Source organism: Eptesicus fuscus, chromosome 3 (genome assembly GCF_027574615.1).
Source record: "Eptesicus fuscus isolate TK198812 chromosome 3, DD_ASM_mEF_20220401, whole genome shotgun sequence".
Lineage (NCBI taxonomy): Eukaryota > Metazoa > Chordata > Mammalia > Chiroptera > Vespertilionidae > Eptesicus > Eptesicus fuscus.
Window position 1 is genome coordinate 7,171,235 of NC_072475.1, and position 20,930 is coordinate 7,192,164.

Genomic DNA, 20,930 nt, shown 5'->3' on the forward strand with positions numbered 1-20,930 from the left:
TTTTCAATTTTGATGGAATTCAGTTAAAAAAAATTTATGATTTATGCTTTTTACATCCTAAGAAGGCTTTGCAAACTCCAAAAATCAAAGAGTTTTTTCTTTTAGAAGTTTTAGCCCAATAGTAATTTAGGTTCACCATATCTTTAGAGTTAATTTTTGTACATGATGTGAAGGATTGAGTTTCATACTTTTCCCATATTAGTATGCAGTTTTCTAGCACCACTTGTTAAAAATATTAACCTTCCCCCTATTGAATTACATGGCCCCTTTGTTGAGCATCAGTTGACCACATATGTGGATCTTTCTGCACTCTCCAATGCACACTATGGCCACCTGATTTTTATATTTATATGAAAATGCAAGGGGCCTAGAGGTGCCAAACAACCTTGAAGAAGACAAAATCAGAGAGCTTAGCCCTATAGTAATTAAATTAATGTAATATGGACACAAAAATGAATACCTCAAACAAGAGAACATAATAGAGCCAGAAACAGACTAATATACAGAAAGGGGCAAACATAGTTTACAGTTGTTCATATGGAAAACAATACAATCTATATATATATAAAAGCCTAAGTGACCAATCGACCGGTCAACCTGTTGCTATGATGCACACTGACCACCAGGGTGCAGACGCTCAATGCAGGAGCTGCCCCCTGGTGGTCAGTGCACTCCCACAGCCAACCTCCCACTGCTGGCCAACCTCTCCCTGGCCGGCTGGCCCTGATCAGCCCGATCACCGGCCATGCCAAGGGACCCCACCCATACATGAATTCATGTACCGGGCCTCTAGTAATTAGTAAGTATTAGTATACAAGAATAAACTCTGTGTTTTGCGTACTCACAACTGTAAACCTACTTTTGCCCAACCTGTATATACAGTCACCTGAATTACAGTAAACATCCTACAGTGATTCACTGGGCAGATGATGGTCTTTGCAAGGAAGGTGTGGGGAAATACATGAACTTTTACCCCTACCTCACACCATACACAGAATTAATTCAAGTGGATCATAGAGCTAAATGTGAAGGGTAAAAGTGGGAAAGCTTCCAGAAGAAAACATGGGAGACCACCTTCATCAATGCTGGATTAACGACGATTTCTTGAACAGGATACAAGAAGTTCTAACCACTAAAAAAAAAAAGATTAATCAATTAATTTTCATTCAAATTGAGAAATTTTGTTTCACCCAAAGACAGTAAGAGACTAAAAAGGCAAACCACACCCTGGATGAGTTATTACCGTTACATGCTTCCAACAAAAGACTTAGCTCCAGAGTTCCCACAAATTAATAAGAAAAACCAAACAACCCATTTTAAAAAAGGCCAAAGACTTGACCAGGATCTTCCACAAAGGGGTCACTTAAGTGGCCAATTGCCTGTCTCACGGTGCTCAGTGTCATTGCCATGCAGGGAAACACAAACTGGAACCACAGTGAGATAATACTACTCACCCCCAGACTGGCTAAAACTGAAAAGACTGACAATAGCAAGTGTGGACATGGATGGAGAGCAGCCGGAGGAATGCTCACCCACTGCTGGCGAGGGGCAAATGAACAACTGCTTTGTAAAACCGCTCAGCAGTTTCTAACGCAGTGCAGTGCGTACATACCCTGTGAGCCAAAAATCCCACCCGTGGATAAGTGCCTAACAGCAGTGTACATCGGGCACCAAAAGACATATACAAGAGTGTCTGCAGCAGCCAAACAACGGAAAACCACACAAATGCACGTAGACAGAGAACTAAATCACGGCACATTCATCTCATAGAATGCTACCTAGCAGCGCAGTGCACTAACGATGGCTACAGACAATAGTGTGGATTCATTTCACACACATAATTCCGGACAAAAGAGTACATGCTGTATGGCTGTATTTATATAAAGTTCAAAACCTGATGTGCAAGCTAGCAGAGTGGCTGCCTTTTGAGGGACGGAAGAGGCAACTAGGAGGCTGGGCGGGGACTGGGCGGGGACTGGGGGCAGGGGAGCTCCTGAGATCCTGGTAAGTTAGAGAGCAGAATTGCTCGGCCTTGGTGCTATTGGTATGTTGGGCTGGGCCCTTCTTTGCCCTCTTCTGCACTGTAGCATCCCTGGCCTCAACCGCTAGATGCCAGTCACAAACACCCCCCTCCCCTCATTGTGACGATCAAAAATGTCTCCAGAGGTTGCCATGGGGGAGCCGGAACTCCCCCGGCTGACAACCACGGTTTGATTGCGGTCCTGGGGGAGTTAGGGGTGTGTGCTCACTTTATGAAAAGTCATTGAGCTGCACACACACAATTCAGCAACTTTGCTGCATGCATGAAAACCTTTTTAAACTTAAAGCTTTACTGTTGGAAAAAGAAGTCAGTGAATAACTAAATGGGCCAAAAAATTTTGGAGTGAGCATGGAAGATAGGTACAGTGCAACGTCCTGTCTGCACATAACAGACTAAGACCCCGGGTCATGCAGGTTCTGTGGCTTCGGACCCAGTTGGAGAATCCTCGGCCCTGGCTCCCTTCCCCTCCCCCCTCTCATGCAGACTCGCTCCCAATGCAGCCCAGTCAGAGCTAAGGCTGGCTCTGCACAGGGATCTCTGGGGCCCGAACCCACTGTGGAAACAGGGTTGATGGGCACTGTACCCCAGCACCCCACAAAGAGAGTTCTGAAAACCAGTATCACATGCAAACAGGATATTAGGTTTTGTCAGAAAGATCAAAAAAGGCTTGAGGTTTTTCTTCACAGCCTCAGCCTCTCCTGCCACTCCCTCTCTGGCTTTATCTACTCATTTCAGTCGGAGGCAGGAAGAGATGGCAGCTGGGGAGACCCAGGTCTACGCCAAGGTCAACAGCAAACTCAAGGCCCGCAGCGCTGCCTCCCTCCTGGACCCCCTCCTGGGCATGGGCTTCCCAGCACACACTGCGTGAGTACTCCCCGCCGGGCACCTGCCCCTGACGCACACCCTGACCCTTCTGAGGTCCCGGCCACAAACCTGCAGGCCGCTCCGAGCACCTACTTCCTGTCGAAGGCGTGCGCCTGGCAGGGCGAGGTACTGTTGCTAAATTAGGCCCTTCGCCGCTGTCTTTATGTGACATGATCGGGACCAACTCTGCTGGCTGGTTGGTGGGGGGCCCTGAATTTGTGAACACTGGAAACCACGTGTCACCACGGTGCCCCCACTTCTCAGGGTTTGGAGGGGCTGGGGGCCTGTTGTACCGTCTTGGTGGGCAGCTCAGTGCCTCAGAGAGGACTTTTCAAACTCTAATCTGAAAGGCCCCACCACCCAGTCAGCCTCTGATTCTGGGACCGGTGAGGTGAGAGTGTTCTAAATGGTGCAGGGAACCACCCGTCCTTAGGAAACATCGCGGGTGCCCGATAACGAAACAAAATGGCTAAGAACCTACTGGGTTAGCACGATCCTGCGTGTCCAAGGACAAAGCCCACGTGTAGAAAACTTGAACCGCAGGAGTCACCCCTCTCAGCGAGGGAAGAAATCCCCAAAGCGACGAGCGGTGATACGGGCCCCCGGTGACAGCTTCCATAGAAACCCGATTTCGTAGAGCCGCCCTTTCCAACGTTACCCACGTGGAACATACACCAGAAGTCCCCTGAGGTAACCCTGGATTTGGGAGCGGGGCAAACTTCCCTTGACCATTATAACGAAATCCCAACCAAACGGGATGGAATAATGTTGAAGCTGGACTTGGTCCTCACACTGTGTTCACAATAACCCGGGGCCGGTGAGACGGAGCGGAAGGCAGGGTGAGCAGGGTGCCTGCCGCGTGCGCCCCCATCCCCAGCACCTGACATCGGGGCAGAGGGGGACACTGAGGCGGGGAGGGCAGGTGGCTTCCTACCTCGGGCCCTACTCTCTAAAGCACCAAGAAAGCCACACTCTGTCACACTGCTCACACTGGAGCATGGACACACACTCAAAATCCCTCCCAATTTGAACATCAGCCGCATGTTGGGGGTAGGAGACCTGTTTTATTTATTTACTTACTTACTTATTTTATAAATATATTTTTTATTGATTTTAGAGAGGATTGGGGAGAGAAAGAGAGAGCTAGAAACATCAACGATGAGAGAGAATCACTGATTGGCTGCCTCCTGCATGCCCCACACTGGGGATTGAGCCCCCAACCCAGGCATGTGCCCCTGGCAGGAATCGAACCTGGGACCCTTCAGTCCGCAGGCCGAAGCTCTATCCGCTGAGCCAAACCAGCCAGGGCTAGGAGACCTATTTTAAAGCCCTCCTTAGTCTGAAGCACCCCAGTAAGGCTCCGAGCCAAGGCCTCTCTGGTGGAACCTCTCCGGGAGGCGCATCCGCTCGGTACTGACCACACAGCAGCACTGAGCCGCACCCCCTGGCCTCCGCCTCACCCTCAGCCACTTCGGGCTGGATCCCTGCACCAAGGCCTTTAGCCGGATCCCCTTCTCTTCAATGTGCTCCGGTTCAGTTACACTGACTCAGTGATGTGCCTCCTGGTTACAATGGTCAGAAGACACAGTCAGGCCACAGGGACCGCAGTCTGGTAGGGGAGGCAAGCGGACATGAGCTCACCGAGACGATAAGCGATAAGCGAGGTGACCCTGTGCGCGGCTGGGACCCAGAGGGGCCGCCCGCCCACCAGGAGGCGGTTTGGAGCGGGCCTTGGAGGGGGACGTTTGAGCTGAGCCGGGAAGAGCATGGGTGTGTGGGCGCGGGCCTGCATTTGGCGGGGAGACAGGTGTGCAAGCCAGGGCTATGACCCCTCTGGCCGCCTGGAGGACCGGGAGCGTGTCCACCCGGCCCCGGAGCAGGGTACACGGGGGTGGGGGGGAGACAGACCCAGGCGTGGGTGGACCTCAGGCATGAGCCCTTGGCCTCCCTGCCAAGGACTGAAAGGAAAACGGGAGGGGCCGGGGAGCAGGTCTGCGTGCCCACAGAGCGCAGCGAGGGCCCGGGGAGGACAGAGGCCTGCGCTGCATCCAGCTGTGAAGTGTGGCAGTCCAGCCCCTGGGGGACAAGGGGCAAGGGCCAGGGCCTGCTGTGTGGCAGGCTGCCCCTGCCTCTCACCCCTTCCACACACCCTGGAAGGCGGGTTCTGAATGCCCTTGCATTCCGCTTTCCTGTAGGCTGAAAGCATTGGCAGCCACTGGGAGAAAGACGGCGGAGGAGGCCGCAGACTGGTGAGTGGGGCGTCTGCCCATCGGGGGGCCTGTGGCTTGAGGACTCGCAGGGTGGGCCCTGGGAGGCGCTCGGTACAGTCTGGCGGGGCGGGGCCACCTCCATGCCAGCCCACCCAGCCCTGAGGGAAGGGAATAAGGAATCCACATTTAAAACAGAAAAGGAGAGAGAGAGAGAGAGAGAGAGAGAGAGAGAGCTTGAATCAAGGCTTTCTTTGCTTAAAATCGAATTTAATCCGATGCGGCTGTCAAGGAAGATAATCCACGTGGTTGGTTGCACACCCAGCGAAGAGCCCTCTGCTGACATGACTAGAGGTTGCCACTCTCTCGGCTGCCTCTGACGGGGAGAGTATTTCCAGGGGTTGTAAATGTCCCCCGAGGCGTCCACAAGGTGATCTTAAGGGGCGCCAGGTGGTTGGGGATCGGTGAGGCACTCTGGTTCCAGGCAGGTCCCAGCCCCCAGCTATGTGACGCTGCACACCGCCCACGGGCCTCCGTTGTCTGCTCTGGGAATCTGGAAAGGGCACCCCATTCTCTAGAACCCGGTCCTGCCTGAATGTGCCATGATGCCACCAGTCTGCCCCAGGCGGGAAGTCCCCTCACCCTGCCCCGAAACAGCCACAGTGGACCTCAAACAATAAAGACCGGGTCCCGTGAGCTGGGGTGCCCTCCACGGAGCAGACGGCAGGTACTGGCAGGGGGTCTCTGAGTGTCCAGCATGCCCTCAGTGGGAATGCCCTTCCTCCTCCAGGAACTCTAGGCCAAGGGCAAAGCACGTGACAGAGACACACCAAGGCTCTGGGCTAGGCTCGCTCTATCAGCCGCCAGATTTCAATTAGAAACCAAGCCCACGGCTGGGAAGGCCCTGGTTGGACTAGAAGTCCTACCAGCGACCTGGGAGACAGTAGGATCCCCCAGTCTCAGTCCAGAGTGGGCCCAACCTCACCCATAACCAGGGAGGTGCAAATTCAGATGCCCTTCAGGACAACAGCACCTTCAGGGGTTGGTGAGGGAGAGGAAAGGGGTGGTCTCTTACTTTCCTGGTTGCAGTGTGAGGTGTCTATCAACACTGAAAGTGTGTGTGACAGCCCCAAACCAGCAGTTCCAAGACTAAGGACATCCTCTGGAGAAACACAAAGGGGCTGAAAAAGCAGGAACAGAACCTTTCATTGCAGTGTTAAAGGAGGAGCCAGGATGAAGGGGGAGGTGCCAGGATGAAGGGGGAGGTGCCATGATGAAGGGGATGAGCCAGGTTGAAGGGGGAGGTGCCAGGATGAAGTGGGAGGAGACAGGCTGAAGGGGAATGGTGTTTTTTTTATTACTATTAGGGAGATGTATTTGAATGCACACCAATGGGATGGATGAAGGGAAGACTGCACATGCGCGTACGTGATGGGATGGTACACAGTCCTGGGAAGGTTCCTGCTTAACTAGGAGTATATGCATTAGCGTGGGGACGTTGGAAAAACGTTGTTGAGTAAAAAAATGCAAGTGGCAGAATAATTTCAACAATGGTTTATCTTACCTTATAATAGACAAATATGCAAATTGACTGCACCTTCGCTACATCCAAGCCACGCCCACCAACCAAGCCACGCCCATCAACCACACCCACCAGGAAACCGTTGAAGGGAAGCTGGGGTGTGGTGGAGCCCAAGGCCTGGAAAGCCGCCCGAGGCTTTCCCGGCCTTGGGCGCCAGCGGGGTGCCTGCGCCGATGGCTGGAGGGAGCCGACCTGGGGGGTCGGCTCGCTCCTTCGATCGGGTCGCAGGGACGCTGGGGTTGCGGCGGAGCCCAAGGCCACCGCCCAGGGCCAAGCCCGGACCCTGAAAGAAGGCAGAAGGCGGTGGCCACAGCCAAGGCCTGGGTCCCGGTGCTGGCAGAAAACTGGTGCAGGCAGCCAGGTGAATGAAGGTCTATTGCACGAATCTTCGTGCAAACGGGCTACTAGTGATTTATATAAAAGACATACACAAATGCTATCTATGAATTTATTACTTATGTGTCCAGAAGAAAACAAAGCAAATTAACCATTGAGGTTGCCTATAGAAGGGGGAGGTGAGCCAGCTTGAATGGGAGGAGCTAGGATGAAGGGGAGGAGCCAGGATGAAGGGGGAGGTGCCAGGATAAAGGGGGAGGTGCCAGGATGAAGTGGGAGGTGCCAGGATAAAGGGGGAGGTGCCAGGATGAAGGGGATGAGCCAGGATGAAGGGGGAGGTGCCAGGATGAAGGGGAGGAGCCAGGATGAAGGGGGAGGTGCCAGGATGAAGGGGGAGGTGCCAGGATGAAGGGGATGAGCCAGGATGAAGGGGGAGGAGCCAGGATGAAGGGGGAGGTGCCAGGATGAAGGGGATGAGCCAGGATGAAGGGGGAGGTGCCAGGATGAAGGGGGAGGAGCCAGGGTGAAGGGGGAGGAGCCAGGATGAAGGGGGAGGTGCCAGGATGAAGGGGATGAGCCAGGATGAAGGGGGAGGAGCCAGGATGAAGGGGGAGGAGACAGGCTGAAGGGGGATAGGTGTTTTTTTTATTACTATTAGGGAGATGTATTCGCATGTAACTAATGTTTTCCCGAGTGGTTGCCTACTACTTTCTAAACTTAATATCATCTCACAAGCACTTCCCTGAGTCATTAGAAATTCTTCAAAACCACAATTTCTAATGAACAGATATGTAAATTTACTATTATTTATCTAGTTTGTCCTTCTTTTCTATTGTAAATAACCCTACATTCAATATTCCATACATGTAGTTTTTCCAGACGTTTTGTTTTTCCCTTTGGCTAACTTCTGGAAGTAGAGTTATTAGTTAAATGGTCTGGGCATTTTAAGGCTCTTGACATATACCGGCAAGTTGCCATATATAAAGGAGGCACAAATTCATCCCTAAAGCTCACTGCACCTTTACACGGTTGAGCATAACTTTCATCCTTTGAAAAACATTTCGTTCACTTGACAGGTGAGCAAATGGTTGTTTTAATTCTCATTTTTCTTATTAATGAGAATGAACTTGAGTTTTGGTTTGTATATTCTTTTCCCTTGAATCAAAAATAACTTTTTTCTGAGTTGAAAGAAAATACCATGGCCACCTAAATTGTCTAATTCTTTGTGGTTTTGATTTTTACATTTAATTGGAAGTGTGAGATCAAATTAAAATGTGAATATTTTCCACAAAATTTTTCAACACGAAGGGGATGGCTGGACCACACAGGTCATCCGAAGACCAGGTTTTATTTCACTGTCACCTTTCTCTCCATTTCTTGACCTTTGACCAGGGAATCAGCCTAAGCTGGGCCTGAACCCTGAGTGAACTCTGGCCCCTCTGTGGCCACGGGAAGCTAACGTTTGGGCCTGTCGCCGTGAGGTGGCTGGAGGACCTGTGTATGTGACCTCGGGTGCTCAGCACGGCCTGTTACTCTGTCCTCCCAGGGGAGAGACTCTTTCGTCAGGACGCCAGGTGACAGTGGCCGCTCTCTGTTGCAGGCTGCGCTGTCACTGCAATGACCCTTCTCTAGATGACCCCATCCCGCAGGAGTACGCCCTTTTCCTCTGCCCCACGGGGTCCCTGCTGGAGAAGCTCCAAGAGTTCTGGAGAGAGAGCAGGCGACAGTGCACGAAGAACAGAGCTCATGAGGTCTTCCCTCACATAACGCTCTGTGACTTCTTCACGGTGAGTCGGCCCCGACTGCCTTTCCGGCTCTTTACCACGGCAGCTGAAGTCATGTTCGGTGATAACTCGGCAGCGATGGGACAACACTGAGGGCAGCCACGTGATGTATTCTTATGGGGCGTCCACAGCTGTAGTGTTAGCTGACCTCTGTGTGAGATGTCCTTTGCTTTCCTCCTCACCTTCATCTGGTCAACGCCTAGTCATCCTGCAGAACCCAATTCATTTACCCCGTCCCTTCCCTGAGTCTTTCCCCGCTCCCCAGGCAGAAGGGATGGCTGCCCTCTGTGCTCCCACCTTCCTTGTGTCTCTATCTCGATTGGCACTTTCCTGTTGTGTGCCAGTGTGTCTGGGCACCTCTGCATCCCCCATCAGACGGAACCCCTCAGGTAAAGGTGGATGTTTCCCGCATCTTTGTACCCCCCGAGATTAGCACGGAGCCTGAAACGGGGGAGGGGCTTCAGAAAGGTGCGATGGATCAGCCGAGGAATGGCCGAGCTTGGCCAGTCACAAATGCAGGCCTGTTCCCTGCCTGGGGGACCAGCCCTGACGTAGGAAACGGTCCAATAGGCAGCTCCATAGGGCTCCGGGGAAGGAGAGATGGACCTGGGCTGCTCAAAAGAGAGAAGGAGGAGTGAGAAGGAGGGAGGGAGAGAGAGAGGGAGGGACAGACAGACACCACTTCCTCTGTGGCTCCCAACAGAACAACCTGGAGAGGGCACACCCTGGCCCGACCCTGATGCCAGCAAACTCTGTGGGTCCCACCCAGCAGTCAGGCCGGGCAGTTCAGGCAAGATTCTCCAGGTGACTGATGGGTGAGGAGTGGCATTTGGCACTGGGGAGAGTATTGAGACAGAACTGGGTGCAGTGAACTGGGGGGCAGAGTCTATGTGGGTCCTCCAAGAAGCAGCCCCCAGAATTAGAAGTGCAGGGGGTTTCTGTGGGAGAAACACCCGTGAGGGATAAAGGAGAAGGAAGGATGGGCAGGGCGAGCCTTGCAGGGCTGGCACCTGTGGATGGGGGTGGGGGAGATGGCACCAGAGTCTCACCTGCACTTGCTGCTCCCAGAAAGACGGGGAACCTGAGAGCCGAGACCCCGCCAGGGGCTGTGACTGACCCGGTCACTATGGGAGAGTGGCCTATGGCTGGGTCACAGGTCAGCCCCCGGGCACACAGGTACTGCCCTCCTCGCTGTAGGCTCTGAGCAGTGCACCGTGGCTGCCTTGGGGTCTACAGAAACCTCCAGAACCAAAGGATGCCATGCGGAGCATCGCCCTGGGCCACAGGGCGGAAAGGGTGCTGGCTCAGGATGTGATGCGGAGGCTGAGTCAGCATGACAGGGCGTGAGGGGCTGTAGTTAAGTGGCAAGGGATTTCCAACCTTGAAGGAATATTCCATTCCACAAAGAATCTTAACCTGAAATCTCTAAGAAACTGAGGACCAGGTATAGGACAAATCCCCGAACACATGAACCAGATCAATCACGCTGCAGTGTTGTGAACAGAAAAGAGGCTCCCTCGGCGGCCTAATTTTCATTAATTACATTAACCGGAGTTAAAAATAATAAATGACCTGGAGACTCTCATGCTTTAGTGAAACAAGCCAATCTTGAGAAAGACAAAGATCACATGATCTCACTTATTTGTGGAATCTAATGAACAAAATTAATTGACCAACAAAATAAGACCTGAAGCATGGAGACATGGAACAGACTGACATACCTCGATGTGGGGGCGGGGGGACCAGGAGAGAGAAACCAAAGAACTTATATACTTATATGCATAGCCCATGGACACGGACAAGAGGGTGGTGGAGACCTAAGTCGGGAGGGGGGGGGGAGAGGAGTAGGGGCTGGGCGGAAGGGGTACAGGGGGGGAAATGGGTGACATCTGTAATACTGTCAACAATAAAAAAATATATTAAAATACAAAAATTTAAAAATAATAATAAACAGAGCCACTTTAAAATGGGGCCAGAGCTGCCATCCCAGAAATGCCCTGCACCTCTTATGCCTCAAACCTCGGAATGTTAGAACAGGCAACACAACCTTGGACTGGGCCTGAGCAACCTTGTCTCCAAAGGGCTGGCCACAAGGATAACCAGAAAGCAGCTGTGGTGACAACTGGGCTGAAAGTTAGAAACATCATTTCGCATTAGCGTCTCTATATTAGCTTATCTGCACCCACAGCAATGCCTCCCTTCTATGGATGTAATTGCCCCCCTTCCCTTTCCCATCAATACACCCCTGGTCTTTGTCTTCTGCCTGAATCCGAGCTTCCCACACAGCCGTTCTTTCCTTGGATCACAAGTCCATGCCGTTGCCTCTCGCTTGGAAAGGCCTCGGTTTCAGCTTAACACGGTGGCCTGGCAACAAGAGCGGAGAGAGCACACGGCTGTCTCTTCCCCCAGTGTGAAGACCAGAAGGTGGAGTGTCTGTACGAGGCTCTCAAGAGAGCTGGCGACAAGGTGCTGGGCTCCTTCCCCCCGGCGGTCCCGCTGGTTCTCCACTCTTCCGTCAGCTACCTCGGCTTCTTCGTGAACGACAGCCCTGCGGATGTCATCCGGGAATTCGCCATGGCGTTCGCCACGGAAGCAGCTATCTTGGCAGGTAGGCAGCCCCAGCCCGTCGCACACACTGGGCTGGGTCAAGAGAAAGTGGCCCCTTTGTGTGGGGGGCTGTGCTCTCCACACGTGGACACCGTGGGCGGGTCCCAGGGCAGGAAACATGCAGGCTGATCCTTAGCACAGCGATGGTCAGACGGCTGGCTGGGCCGGGAGCCGGGGTGCACCCAGCCTTGCCCTGGCCATACCCATTCCCCCTCTCCCTTGCCAAGCGACTTCTTTGAGATGGCCTTAAGCCACGGCTGAACGATTTCACTCGGTCCTCCCCAGGGAGCAGGGGTCCTTACAAGGTAAGCGAACAGATTCTGAGAACCAGCAGTGTCTTGTCTCAAAGTGGGAATAGCCTTGTTCGCAGCGATTTCAAATGGTTTCCTAAACACTTGCCATATTCTAGCTGCCGAGGAAACTGTCCCAGGTGGACGGGCGCGGCTCTGTAAAGGCAGGTTTGTCAGCTGGTGGGCACAGGGGGGGACAAGGGCATCTCCCACCCCTGTGCCCACCTTGAGCAGCGACCCTCACCAAGTCAGTGCTGTGTGTAACACACAAGTCCTAGCTGGTTTACTTTAATGTTTAGGCATGAGCTTAGTCCTCTCTCCTTGGCTTCTTGGGGCAAGATTCTTTGAGAATCAACAAAATTCCTTTTTCTCCAAACGCCAGTCTTCACACCTCCCCAAAAAGTGGGTCTCCTTGCCCATTTCCCAAATGGAGGCACTGAGGCTCTGAAGGGTAATATGTCTGCCCAGGGTCACTGTCGTGCGTTGAATAGTGTCCCCTAAAACCCCTGTCTACGCACAACCTCAGAAAAGGACCCTATTTGGAAACGGTATTTGCAGACGTAATTGGTTTACATGAGGTCACACTGGAGCAGGGTGGGCCCTAAATCCCATCACTGGTGAAGGTGTCCTTGTGAGAAGAGAGGAGACCCAAGAGGAGGCCACGGGAAGATGAGGCAGAGATCGAGTGATGCAGCCACAGCCAAGGAGGACTGGAGGCCCCAGGAGCTGGGAGAGGCCGGAAGGACCCTCCCCTAGGGGCCCAGAGGGAGTGAGCCCTGCCAGCACCTTGATTGGAGACGTGTATTCTTCAGAACTCTGCGGGAACACATTCCTGTTGGAAGCCACCCAGTCTGTGGCAATTTGTGAGAACAGCCCTAGGGAACCAACAGTCTCCTACCCAGTGGGTGGTGGGCCTAGACCTTGAGTCCAGCTCTGAGTTTCGTGCTGAGCAGCCACGGTCCTGAGAGATTGGCCTTGACCTCATGTCCATCACTGGACCCCGAGCAGCCTCTGCCTTGCCCTTCCGCTGCCTGTGCCCTGCACCTGACCCTGAGGGCGTAGGAGGGGCCAGCTCCGGTGTCTCTTGGGTCCCTCCCCAATGAAACGTCCCCATGGGCACAGGGCACAGGCAGAAGAAAAGACAAGGGCCCATTCAGAAGTCGGGGTGACTCACTGATGGCCCCGATGCGGAGAGCAGTGGATCTTTCTCAGGCCGCACTGACTCATGTGGCCAGACCCTGCCCCCACTGCTGAGACACCCGAGAGAAGGAATTTCCCTGACACCCACTCACTCTCCTGCTTCAGGCTTCTCACCTCCATGGTGTCTCGTCTGCCACTAAAGGCGGGGTGAATCATGGGTGGGGCTGCCACGTCCGGGCTCCAAGAAGCGCTCACAGCACCCCAGACATTTTTCAGGGGAGACAGGTCCTGTGTGCTGGTGTGTGCTGCCCAGGGGAGGGGAGGGGAGGCGGGAACTGATATTTACTGAGACTCTGAGAACCTGGTTTCCACAGCAGCCCCAGCAGGCAGCCCTCACTAACCTCGCACTGTTGCTGTCGCCACGGAGGCTGGGCAGGCTAAGGTGGCCCCACCAAAGGGGGCAGAAGCGTCTACAGCCAGGGCCACCGGACACTAAACTCAGAACTATTCCGTCAGTCACCACCTCCCCAGAACATAAAGTGGTCGTGGCGTCGATGAAATCAGACCCTGGCTGGCCCGACAGCCCTGAGTGAGGACCTGAGGGCTGGACCCCGAGGCCAGAGACCCCCAGGAGGCCCAGGACTAGTGAGCGGTGTCAGGGGGGGACTGTCCTGTTTAACAGAGTCCCATTGCCTCTGGTGTTTTCTCCCTGAGACTCTGCAGCTGAACAAAGTCATTGACCCCCAAGAGGGAGCCCACCAGTCCAGGCCGCTGATGACACGCACGCCCAGGGAGGGAAGCGTCCACTTCGTACGTGTTAATCAACTGCTTGGGCAACTCGCTTACAGACTGATAGGCCCCAAACACCCCTAAAATCCACATCTCTACTGCCAGCTCTCCTACACTGCCTTATAGAATCTGCAGGTACCCAACCAGCTCCTTTATCAGGTGAACTCTGCCAGATGGCATAAGCTGGCCGAGGGTGCTCCAGTGCGGAGGCAGGGAGGCCGCGTATACAGGCTTGGGCTGCTGAGCCGGGGCACGTAGCCACCCTGGCCACGTGGCCACCCTGGCCGCGCCGTGCTGACGGCGGGCATCCCTGGCGCACCCGGTTTTGCAGACTGCACCGTGAAGCCTTGCACCAAGCAGCTGCACCTGACACTGGCCCACAAGTTCTACCCCCACCACCAGAGGACGCTGGAGCAGCTGGCCAGAGCCGTGCACCCGGGCCACAGCTGCCAGTGGACCGCAGCGCTGTACTCGCGGGACATGCGCTTTGTGCACTACCAGGTGAGCGGCCGGGAGGGCGGGCAGGCGGGCGGGGTCCTCCCACAGGAACTAATGCATGAATGGCGCCTCCAACCAAGCACTTACCCAGAAGCCCTCCCCTGGAGGTATTTTAGTAGAAGGAAAACCTTCGATTCTCTCTCTAAAACTATTTCTCCTTTTTGTGCAATTTGCAACTAGCATTCTTTTATCAATACAGGATGGGACACAAGTAGGCTTACAGTTATGAGTACGCAAGACAGTTTATTCTTATATTATTTATTAATTATTGTATTATTTTTCCATCCAAACAACTGTAAACCGACTTTTGCCCCCACCCTGTATTAGTTACAGACACATAACTTTGAAAAAAATAAAATAAAATGGAAGCATTTCTGGTCATTAAAAATGGAGTATTGCAAAGATTTATCAATATATTGTGTTGCTTATTTGTTTATTTAGATAATGATTTGGGCAAAGACTTTCTCTCGCTAAGTTGATTCGTTCAGATAGAAACCTTGCAGTGCTCCTTACGGACCCACAGAATAAGTATGAATGAATCCACCACGTTTCATGCTGTGAGAGAAGCCATAAAAACCTTCACAGCAAGGAAGGTAGATGTAAAAGTCTGATTATACTTTGAGATATTTCATATAAAAAATAAGCACAAAGGGATAGATGGGTAGGTAAGTAGGTAGGTAGGTGGGTAGATGAACAGATGATAGATGAATGATGGAAAGATAGTCAGACAGAGAGATGACAAACAGGATAGAGAGATGATAGGTGATAGATTGATGATAGATAGATAGATACATGCATAGACAGATGATAGACGCCAACATTCATTTCTAAATCTATCCAAAGGATTCCATGCTGCATTTTGTTATACTCTGCATTGTCATCAGACAAAGGCTTGGGGAGCGTCTTGGAGCCACAGCCCCCCAGGCAGCCGAAAGCCAGAGCAGTGAGCCCGCTGCGGGCGCCTTTCCCAGCACCCGTCCTTGCAGGAGACTTGACCACCTTGGCCTCTCTTCCAGACCCTGAGGGCCCTGTTTCAGTACAAGCCCCAGAACGTGGACGAGCTGACACTAAACCCCGGCGAGTACATCTTCGTGGACCCCACTCAGCAGGAGGAAGCCAGCGAGGGCTGGGCGATCGGGATCTCGCAGCGGACCGGCTGCCGGGGCTTCCTGCCGGAGAACTACACGGAGCGAGCCAGCGAGAGTGACACCTGGGTGAAGCACAGGTGAGCGTCGCCTCTAGCGGCAGCCCAAGGGTCTCTGAGTTCGTGCCTGAGAGCGCCCCCCTGAGAACTGCGGGCACAGTGTTCGCATGCTTCCCGGCCATTCCATCGTTGGTAAAAATTGCCTACTCCGCGCCAGCAACATTCTCCCTGCAGGGATACGGTAAGTGTCCTGGCTGATTCGTGGTTTTCTGCTGATAACATTCAGAAAACATGGATTACTCTAATGGCTCCTAAGATCGTAATCCCAAAAAGACTGCAAAATACCACTTCCTTCGTATGGACATAAGTTACCATCAGAGGTCCTATGCTTGGTTTTACTTATCCTTCCACCCCATGTATAAACTGTAGAGTCCTACGGTACATTCTTAGTGTCCTGTTGCTGTGTAATCGTGTCCTTACCAGCTAAACCACATCCCACAGTTCACTATCCCCCAGTTTCCATGGATCAGGAGTCTGGACATGGCTTAGCTCAGGGGCTCCCAAGGCTGCAGTCAGGTTTGGCTGGGGCGGGGGCTTATCAGGTTTGGCTGAGGCTGGGGGTCCTCCCACAAGCTCACATGGTTGTTGACAGAATTCATTTCCTTAGAGCAGTTACGTCACAATTCATGTCAGTCACTCCTCGTGACTTCAAGTTCAGCTGGAATTTATGTTTTATGATTTATTGATTTCAGAGAGAGGAAGGGAGAGAGAGATAGAAACATTCACGATGGGAGAGAATCATTGATCAGCTGTCTCCTGCATGCCCCCTACCAGGGACCAAGCCAGCAACCCAGGCATGTGCCCTGAACAGAAATCAAACCGTGACTTCCTGGTTCATGAGTTTACACTCAACCCCTGAGCCACACTAGCGGGGCTGGAATTCCTTAATTTTACATTTTGAACCCTATAAATGTATTACTTATTCAAAGTAGAATTTAATCCATTTTAAAAGTGAAGATTATAAGGAAATTGGGTCAGAGGGAGAGAAGCCAGACGATCCAGGGCTGAGGTTTGCACCCCAGGTGCATGCTGTGAGGTCCCGGCTCCAAGCTCTCCCACACCCAATGGGAGCAGGACTGCGGCTTCTACCAAATGCCCACAGCCATCCCACAGGCGGGTAGACCAGCTGCTCGGGAGAAGCACAGTTTTGCAGGTGTAGACAGGGCCATGGATCCCATGGGCCCCCACAGAATCACAGGATGGTGGTGCCCCCAGGGACGGCAGGGATCATCAACTACCTCTCTCCCTCCCTCTGGAGGCCTAGCACCCTCAGACCCAGGGGGTAGAGAGGCTGGATGATGTCACACAGTTAAGGAAGCGCTTTGCTTGCTCTTAGTACCAACTCTATCCTCACCAGACCTAAGACACTATTCCAGCAGGAGAGGAGATGCTGTTTCCAGCCTAACAGGCTGAGTTCCGGGGGTCGTGGGGCTCCCCGAGGCCCCTGTCCTTCAGCTGGTCCTCCTCTCTGCTCAAGACCAGAGAGCTTCGCTGCCACCAGGCAATTGGCTACCTGGATGTTTCTAGAAGACCCTGTAGCAGATAAGCTTGTGGCTATAACATTTTTTACTTCACAATTAATGTCAGTCACCAAAATAATCATTCCAGCCTTTAAGCCTGACATTTCTGGGACTGTTCTCCTCAGAGACAAATTTCCCTTAAGAATTAATCAGTATTAATAAAAACTGCAACAAAAGGAGAGAAAAGTGAGTACTAGGCTAGGCTGTGGGGCGTCTGCTTGGCTGCGTTTTAGAAGCAGCCCATCCTTCCTCGTGGAGCAGTGAGACAAACTGTGACATGATTCTTGGCCAGAATGGCAGACAGCCAGTGTGCTGTCAGACTCGGGGTCCTGGCCACGCCTTTTAAAACTGCCAAAACTGTGCTTTAAAAAAAAAAAAAACAAAAAACTAACGTTGAGTAGTGGGGCTTGTGGTCAGATGGCACTGTCCAGAGGCCAGCTTAGCTGTGGGCAAACAATTCACATGACAATGTTTATCTATTACTATAAAAAAAGAATCAGAGGTGACAGAGGACTGTAGTCTTGAATTGCAGCAGTTTCCACCCCTCCACACAGAACAGTGTACGTAGCAAGCATATCACAGAACCAAGAGCAGAGATGCCCGGAGGGTAGGGCTTAGAGAACATTCAGTCACCTTCTAGCCGAGAGGAGGTGTCCAACACTGAGCCTGTAACTTTGCAAAACCACAGTGTGAACTGGTAGCAAGCAGCTCCGACGGAATGATGGTATTTTTCTGGGCTGAATTGTGTCCGCCCAAAACACATATGGTGAAGCCCTGACTCCCGGCACCTCAAGTTGTGACTGTGCTTGGAGGTGGGGTCTTTCAGGAGGAGATTTGGTTAAAATGAGGCTGTTAGAGTGGGCGCTAATGCAATCTGACTGGTGTCCTATGAGAAGAGGAGATCAGGACACAGACACACAGAGGACGACCACGTGAGGGCACAGGGAGAAGTCGGCCATCTACTAGCCAAGGAGAGGCCTCAGGAGGAACCAACCCTGCCAACACCTTGATCTGGGACTTCCAGCCTCCAGACTGTGAGAGAATAAATTCTGTTGCTTAAGCCGCCCAGTCTGTGGTACCTTGTTATGGTGGCTTTAGCAACTAATACAGGGACGTTATCCACACAACCCCTTTTAAAAGCCAGGGAGAATTTAAACACATCTATGGTATAGTTGACCAGTAGGTGTTTCTTTTAAGTTAAAGAAAAAAAAACAGAAATATTAAAATGTGAGGTCCTTTCTCCTCTCATTGCCAATCCCATTGGCATTTTGATTGTATTGCACTTGCAATACTAGCAAAAACAAGTCAATTTTGTGTCTAACTGTAAATTGCACAGATGTTATTTATAGGTAACGAGACTGCTATCTCCACGGTGAGCCACAAGCAGGGTGCGGTGTCCCCCCCCTCGCCTTCAGGAAGAGGAAACCAGCCAACATTTCCTGTGTCAGTATGAGACTCTATGAATAGCGCCTTCGCTACTGAGAGCGTGTGCATTTGAAGTGGGAAATGTCAATGGTTCGACTATAATATCCGTGTTCTGGGCCTATGCGCAGCTAAAGCTCACATTTCCTGTGAACGAGCTGAGTCTATTCGACCTGGTTACCACCAATAGGAGTTTACAGCTCAAGACAGGACAGGCAACATCGTGGAGAGAGAAGGTACAAGTTGCAGACAATGTAAGAAATGCATTGACTAAAGCAAAACACCATGAGGGTGATGAATGGTCCAAGGCACGTGGGCCATGGGGGTGGAAGCAGGCAAGCTGAGGAGCTGGATGGTTGAGATGCAGGACGGGTGTCCCTGAGATGCTCCTGGCTCTGTTCCTCCTCAGGACCTCAGGATGGGGGCTCGGGAGCTAGTGGTTTAATGAGAACTTGGGGCCCTGAGGCCTCTATAAGAGAAATGAAAACTCTACAAATGGGCCGATAAGTAGAAACACACCACATTCGTGACTGAAAAGAATGAATCATGTGAACATAGTGATGCCTCCTGGAGTCGTTTCCAGGTTTTAAAAAATTCCAGGAAAAATCCCAGTGGCGCCGTTTTCTGGAACTTCAGTGCACAGCTGAAAAGTTTATCTGGAAGAATAAACAGGAGAGATATGCCAAGAAAACTTGGGAAAATAAAAATAATCAGAGTAGTTCCCTACCAGATGTTAAAACTGTGTGACAAATCTCTAATATGGTTTTGGCTGGAGGGAAAAAGAAAACACAAATCGGTGAGACAGAACAGCTAACACATCAGTACACGCAGGATATTGGGAAGTTCACATCTAATAGCTACATCAAAACAGGTAAATAGCCTGGCCAGTGCGGTTCAGTGGTTGAACATCAACCTAGGAACCAACAGGTCACCAGTTCAATTCCAGGTCAGGGCACATGCCCGGGTTGTGGGCTCAAGGCAGCTGATCTATGAAGTTTCTCTCTCATTGATGTTTCTATCTCTCTATCTCTCTCTGTCTCTCTCTCTCTAAAAATCAATTTAAAAAAACGTATTTAAAGAAAAGAAGTAGGGAAAGAAATGGGTGTAAAGTAAATGGTATTTTACATGACTTCACATCATACACTGAAATCAATTCCTGGCAAAGCTAAGAATTAAACAGAAAATTATTTAAAAATAGAAGGCAGTTTAAATTAGTGTATTTCTGATTTCTGGACTCTCTGGGAGAGCTTTGAAAGCACATAAGGGAAGGAAGAGGTCTTAAAGAGACATTTAGATCTGTCTCTCTTTTTTAAAACACATTTTATTTATTTATTTATTTATTTATTTTTTATTTTTGTTCATCCTTACCCAAGGATAATTTTCTGTTGATTTTTTGTTTTTAGAGAGAGAATGGAATGGAGGGAGAGAAAGAAACATCAATGTGAGAGAGACACATCGATTGGTAGCCTGCACAAGTGCCTGGGTTGCAACCAAGCCTGCAACTAAGGTTTGTGCCTTTGACTAGAATCGAACCCAGGACCCTTCAGGCCACAGGCGGGTGCTCTATCCACTGAGTCAAACAGGCTAGGGCGTTAGATCTGTCTTTCATAATGATGATTAAGTGCTTAAAATGTAAGGTTTCTGCATGTGAAAAGTCAGAAGAGCCGGTTGGGAACAGTGCTCTTAAGAAAACAGTAGCAAAGGCGATGCTCCCTTCCCAGTCGCCTGCATGATCAGACCACTTGCCTCCTCCTCCTGCTCCTCCTCTGTAATCGCACCACCTGTGGCCCAGTCGTCCCTGGACACGCAGCCCTCGGGCACTTCTGCCCACCAGCTGATTTGTGTCTAACTTTCCATTTAACCAGGAGGCCATCTACTGTATTCTTCATTCCCACCCACCACGACAGGTAGTGTCCACCAGCTGTCGCCACCGCACCACCCACCTGCAGTCTCTACACCAGCTGCCCTTCTCCCTCATCAGACACTGGCCTCTGGGGCCCGCATCCCATCCCTCCAGGGATGCCCATCCCTCCAAGACCATCGTGCCAGCATCATCTACTTTTCCTAAGACCTCCCCGATCGTTCCCACCAGCAAACAAACATGCTGTTACCATGTTTACTGAAAAACAAAATCCAGCACCGTTTCCTTTTTCCCATCTCCCTCTCTAGATGCTGCCCCATTTCTCTGCTCTGATTGTAGATTATTTTAAAATGGAGCTTACAAAGATGACCTTTCCTTTTACAAAGTGAATGTTCCCCTGGGGGCACAGTCATTTGCTTGCTCCAGGAGAGTGTGCAACCATTGGCCATAGGTTCTCTGTTCCTCCATCACTCTCCTCCTTCAGACACTCTCGCTCAGGGCACCCCACCGGCACCACCCCCTCTTATCCTATGGTTTGCCATGATCCTTTCTCTCAGTTATCCAGAGCTCATGAGTCCCACCCACCCCTGCACCGTTCTTGACTCTCGAGACTGGTAGCCCTTTCCTCATGACCTGCAACATCCGGGCACTGCTTTCGCCCACCTCCCACTAGAGCACCTGCCCTTTCCTGCTTGCATAGCTCTTCATGTGTGTGTTCACTGTTCATTCATTCCTGCATGCCAACCATGCCAACCTTTACACCTCTGGCTACTACAGAGGGTGAC

At 51.7% G+C, this 20,930-nt stretch overlaps 1 protein-coding gene across 1 annotated transcript in view; it reads left to right on the forward strand.

Annotated features, from left to right (window-relative positions):
- Positions 1-2,792: 2,792 nt before the first annotated feature.
- The window catches only part of UBASH3A (ubiquitin associated and SH3 domain containing A), a 38,225-nt gene continuing 20,087 nt past the window's right edge, over positions 2,793-20,930 (forward strand). The window contains exons 1-6 of the mRNA XM_054710812.1: positions 2,793-2,905; positions 5,101-5,154; positions 8,631-8,817; positions 11,224-11,422; positions 13,972-14,141; positions 15,155-15,363. Coding sequence (XP_054566787.1) covers positions 2,793-2,905; positions 5,101-5,154; positions 8,631-8,817; positions 11,224-11,422; positions 13,972-14,141; positions 15,155-15,363 — 932 coding nt within the window. The remainder of the gene's footprint in view (positions 2,906-5,100; positions 5,155-8,630; positions 8,818-11,223; positions 11,423-13,971; positions 14,142-15,154; positions 15,364-20,930) is intronic.